The sequence below is a fragment of the Belonocnema kinseyi genome, chromosome 2 (assembly GCF_010883055.1).
Source record: "Belonocnema kinseyi isolate 2016_QV_RU_SX_M_011 chromosome 2, B_treatae_v1, whole genome shotgun sequence".
NCBI lineage: Eukaryota > Metazoa > Arthropoda > Insecta > Hymenoptera > Cynipidae > Belonocnema > Belonocnema kinseyi.
In genome coordinates, this window is record NC_046658.1 from 40209244 (window position 1) to 40215268 (window position 6025).

The window sequence follows — 6025 nt, forward strand, 5'->3', positions numbered from 1 at the left end:
AAATATTTCAGGACTATTTGTGGTTGTCCGATGTCTTTATATTTTTTGTAGTCGAAAGTCACCAAAGTGTTCTCTGTGGTTGGACATTTGGAGAATCTGCTAGGTTTACGGAGACTTTAACGGATGCTGAAGTTTCAAAAGGACTATACACTTTGCTACAAAAGTTTTATGGAAAGACTTATGATATACCAAAGCCTGCAAACTTGATTCGGTAATTATTTTCATTTAGTCCCTCTTTTGAAATATTATCTGTTGATCTGATAATTACAAATTTTTCTTTCTGATATTTTATAATTTCTGTATACACAGTTCCAAATGGTATACGGATAAGCATATTTGCGGAGGTTATTCCTTTAGGAGTATGAAAACTGAGAAAATGGACGTTAAATCTGATGACTTGGCCGATCCCATAACTACGGATATTTGCAAGCCAGTACGTATTCTTATTTCATACCGATATTTAATTTGAAGAGCAATATTTAAAGTGGCCACTGAACTGAGAATTTGAATATGTCATGAATATAGAAACTAATTATTGCATCTAGTATACGGTACTAAAATGATTTTAATTTTACATGAGATGACTAAATTATATGTTAAATTATTTTTAATGTAATCTTAAAACGCAGAACAATAACTCCTGGGAATGGCAGCTTTTATGATTGATGAAGCGTCACTTATACGGATAGTCCTTACCAGTGTTTTGTGAATGAGTATTTTTTGAAAAAATCGCGTGTCGCTTCCAGTTTTTTCATTATATGTCAATATACTTATGATTAAAAGTTTTCATAAGAACAACCGCGAGATATCGCCGGGAGCGGTTGCTGATCTGATGACATACATTATTTTGCATAGCGAAAATAAATTTTATCTAGTGTTTTAACTCTCGTATTTAGGGCTAGGACTTTATGGCGGGATCTTGTATATTTATTTGGATACTCGGGAATCCGGATACCGGAGATAACAGTAATTACTCGTGCACCCGAGTAATAACCGAAAACTCGGGTTCCCGGGTACTCACAAATTTTTTTGAATTTCAAATTCGACATTAAGTTTAAAATGAAAAAAATAAAAATAAAAAATACCGGCGCGTTAGTTTCATGTTACCTTTTGTTTTACTATATTCCTAATACCCCAGACTTACCCGGGTACCCGCGTAGAACCTAACTTCGGATTACCGCGTATTGACAAAGGAAAGGATTTTCTCAGCTGGTCGTTCAAAAGGTTCAAAATGAAAATTTACCGTCTGCATGGGCACATTCTTATCGCGTGGAGCGCGAGGCTCGCAAGTTTGAGTGCGCCTAGGGCGCGTGACTGTTGGTTCTCGCGCTTATCGTTTGACGACGTATTTATCTCGCGCTCGCTCTTTTTATTCCCCCCCATTTGTGCACATACCAGTTAAAATTAAGGATCAAATTATCGATAACTGTAATCTGGTGATTAAGAATTCTCTGTTGTTAAAGCTCCTTCGGTCTTATTTTGATAATTAAAAAAAAAGTCAAAATAATTTTTGTAGAACTTTTTAATTTATTGTATCTTGCATGGTGTCATGGAAAAGTCGTATTAGTATATTTCACAGTTTGAATTTTCATGAATCGGGCCAAAATCACATCAATCTGAGACATTCCATCTAAATGATGAGAATGTAAAAATTTAAATTTTCTTGCCAAAATATGGGTGCAATTAGGTATGTCAGGTTAGGTGAGGAAATTCAAGATACCTTCACGCCGAGGGCCAAACAATAATATCAGTTGCATGTGACGAAACGTCATTTTTTAAATAACATAAAAGAAAGGATTTTCCACCATAAGTATATTGGCTAATTTACCGTCTTTTGCGTTCTTTGACTGTAAATTTTAATTTGGATTTTTCTTATGGCATTTTCTAAGTTTAAAACAAAAAGTTTTATTTCTATTGAAAAATATTTGAAAGAAATTTTGTAGAACCTTGGCAAGCAAATAATTTTGGCCTGTTGTCTGTTTACCATATCTTGCGTTTTTTCGTGAAAAAGTTGAATTATTACGTTTTTCAGTTTGATTTTCCATGGATAAAACCATAAATATTGACAGTAGAAGAGTGGTTAACGAACTTGACGTCTATTTTGGAATCAAAACCCAATGTGCAAAAGGAAATACTTATTAGAAAATGCCTTCGAAAGTTATCGCATCATAAGACAGGCAGACAGACATTTTCATAAAAACTACTTTTTCTAACTCAGGGGTTCCCAAAACGTTGAAAATTGACGAAAACTGGATAGGGCCAAAGTCACACAAATCTAAGACATTCCGTCTGAATAATGAGAATGTAAAAATTAAAATCTTCCCACCAAACTATGGGTGCTATTGAAAATGTTAAAAAGCAATTTTGTAGGTTTATTTAAGACGAGAAATTTTTCTGTTGGTTATTTTACAGTATTTTGCGTTGTTTGGTTGTAAATGTGAATTTTCGATTCTCCTATGACATTTCCTACGTTTAAAACAAAAACTATTATTCCTATTGAAAAAGAGTTGAAAGGAATTTTATAGAACTTCTGAAAACAAATAATTTGGTTTCTTGTCTTCTTAACGTATCTTGCGTAGTTATGTGGAAAATTTTAATTATTAGGTATTTTCAGTTTGATTTTCCGTGGCTAACTCCATAAATATTGTCATTAGAAGGCTGGTTGACGAACTTGACCTGTATTTTTGGACCTCAAACCAGTGTGCAAAAGGAAATTCTTATTGGAAAATTCCTTCGAATGTTATAGCGTCGTCGTACAACAGGCAGACATTTTCGTAAAAACTATTTTACCTGACTCGTGGGGTACCAAAACGTTGAGAATTGACGAAAACTGGATAGGGCCAAAATTACACAAATCTAAGACATTCCATCTAAAAGATGAAAATGTAATAATACATTTTCTACACATGCATCACATGCGCCCTTGCAAGTCTCTGTATAACGGACATCATCAACATAATGGCGACCCATTCAAATGCAGTAATTTAAACCGTCATTTACAAATGATTTTGAAAGAGTTACAAGTACTTACAATTAAATAACAAACGTTCTTATCAAATGTTTATATGACATAAATTTAGATAAAAGGATAGAAAAAAGCATGAAAATTCTCTTTTTTTAGTCTTGAATGGCCGCCCTGAGATTAAAAAGTTAATCAAACTTTTTATTTACATAGGTCATTCTCTTTGCTGGCGAAGCGACTCACGAGTACTTCTATTCAACTGTTCACGGTGCCATTGAAAGCGGTTTCCGTGAAGCTGAACGCTTACTCGATTACTATAGGTGATAAAGGTCATTTGTTCATGCTTTTCGGAATTGATTTGATTTGAAAATGCACTAATAAGAGCATGGCTTTTTATAAAGATTTCTATTAACTTATTCTTTATTATTTCGTTCACATATTTTCTCAAAAAGATTTACAAGTGATTCATATGTGCATACTTTTTGATAGGACCTTAAAGTCTCAGCTGTAACAGCATCCGCGTGGACATCCTTTGAGTAAAACGAAATCAGACAGAGTGCACGCTCTTCTGTATTATTACAGCTGCATTGACAGTTAATATTCAATAATTACTTTCAATGCAATAGTCTACCAGACTAATTAAACAGATATTGAATAAACATATTTTTGATGGGACATTTAGCTAAAATGTGTTCTGTTCTTAATTTGAAACTACTTTTTATAGCCTCCATTACATTTCAATATTAGTCGATTAATTATATTCAATTAATTTGTTACCACTTTTTCCATTAATGCGGAACTGTTAAGATAGTAATTTTTAAGTGCAGTATATCTTTTCTTATTTATCCTAAACTAATATTTTTTGTTAACATTCCTTTTCTCTATTCACGATGTTCAATATGCATGATACATTGATTCAAGCAACATGCTTTTCATAGCTTGAATATCGGATACTATCAATTTTTGTGGCGTGCAAAGTTTAAAGTTTCTAATTCTTGGAGATTTAGTTTTGAAATTGGAAAGAACGAAACCATTTAATGAAAAAAAAATGATAATTTGGATCGTATAGAACACACATCTGGTCGAAGTCTACAAAAAGCTGTCCTACTGTAACCGAGAAATCTTTGGATAGTCTGGAATCTTTATCGGAAATAACAAGAATCGTAATTGTTGGTGCTGGAATCGCTGGTTTAGGCGCAGCGAGCACTCTAGAAAAACAGGGTTTCGATGATTATATTTTGTTAGAAGGTAAGAAAGGCTCCATTCAACTGATATGCTAATCTTAAGTTGAATTTTAAAATTGGAGCTTTCATAGATAAATAATGTCTTGGCCGTGAAAGTTGAAAGTGCTATTCTGAAAAATTCTTTATTGGAGGTCAAATTGAAAGCCTCAAACTCCAGGCCTTCAAAATGAAGCGTCTCAAAATTATTTTATCTGATCAGTTTATTTATCTTTGAATTGTTGAATTTTTTATTTTTTTAGTAAAGGCAAAAGCTAGAATTAATATTGCTGAATATTTTGAAAGGCTTTTAGTTCATTTTGAATGTTTGAATTTAAAATTACTTATTTTAAAAAGTTTTCGCACATGCAGGGTTGCTACATGACTTGTAAAACCTGGAAACCCTGATAAAGGCATGGAATTTAAAAATTGGAATTCTGTGGCAATCCTGACTAAAAATTGTGCATTTCTGACTAACTAGAAAATTAAATAAAAAATATTCCATGATTTCGAAGGACATTTCGATTTTGGAAAGTCCAAAGTACGAAAGTCCACGAACACATTAACATAATCACAAGAAAAGAAAAATTTACGAAATTTAAATTAGACCAAAATCCAAATTAAAAATCTCATTTAACGTCCAATAATCAAATTGATGCAAAATCCTGTTGAAAAAAACAAGAATCCAACGACCAAATTTGGACTACAACGAATAAACGAAAACCAAAAAAACCCTATTGTAATCTGAAAAAAAATAAAATTTTCGGAAAAAAAATAAAAAAGAGAAAAGAAAATTGAGAAGGCAACCAACCACATCCCCTTCCTTCTCTTTTTCTTTCGTCTTTTTTATTTTTATGACCATCAAATTACAATAAAATAAAAATAAAAAACATAAATAAATTTGCACTACCAACATTTCGGTACTCGTACAGTACCCTTATCAAGACAAGAAAATTTTAAGTGGTAGAAATTGACAGCACCCACGAACAGGTGCTCTCTCTTTGATACCTGAGAATCGAATGAGGCTCAGTAGGCCAATCTGTTGTAAACACAATATAAATATCTGTCACAATTACATCAGAAATAGAGAAAGTAAAAGAAAAACAGAATTCATGAAACAGCTACGTTATATGTAATTAATCATATTAGCATAAATTTTTTTCAACCCATCCAAAACGGTTTTTAAATTAATAGATAACTTTTTTGCTTTTTAATATAAAGCATTTCCATGAATTTCCTCTTTCTCTCATTACTTTCATTATGCAAAATTTGAACATTATCCTAGTCAAACTCATGGTCAACATCAACAAATGCCTTTATACCAGGCAGTCTGATAAGTCCCTGAAAAATGAAACACGGAGATGTTTTTTTGGCCAAAGTCGGTTTTATTTTTCAACATACTCTCCTTTTAGATCGATACAGAGAGTCCAACTATTTTCTAACTTTTGGTACCGTCCGAAAAGTACTCGATCGGAAGGTCTCCAAAATACGCCTAAGTTTCAGCTATGAGCTCCTCATTTGAGTAAAAACGCTTACCGGTGAGCCATCTCTTCAGGTTAGGGAACAAGTAATAGTCGCTGGGGGCCAGGTCTGGTGAATACGGTGGCTGAGGAACCAATTCGAGGCCGATTTCATGCAATTTTGCTTGTGCAACTATGCATGAATGAACAGGCGCATTGTTGTGATGATATAGCGGATTTTTCTTCTTCAAATGTGGTCGTTTTTCGGCGATTTCGATCGCCATATTATGCCATGTGCATCCCAAAATACGGAGGCCATAACCTTTCCGACCCATTGTTGCGTTTTTGGACGCTTCGGAGCACTTTGGCCCGGTGGAACCCAC

At 33.5% G+C, this 6025-nt stretch overlaps 1 protein-coding gene across 1 annotated transcript in view; it reads left to right on the forward strand.

The window, feature by feature from the left end:
* Positions 1 to 3641, forward strand: part of LOC117167316 (spermine oxidase-like) — a 41684-nt gene extending 38043 nt beyond the window's left edge. Inside the window, exons 6-9 of the mRNA XM_033352154.1 lie at positions 12 to 211; positions 310 to 433; positions 3176 to 3282; positions 3452 to 3641. Of these exons, the coding sequence (XP_033208045.1) occupies positions 12 to 211; positions 310 to 433; positions 3176 to 3282; positions 3452 to 3473 (453 nt within the window). The 3' untranslated portion in view covers positions 3474 to 3641. The remainder of the gene's footprint in view (positions 1 to 11; positions 212 to 309; positions 434 to 3175; positions 3283 to 3451) is intronic.
* Positions 3642 to 6025: the final 2384 nt, after the last annotated feature.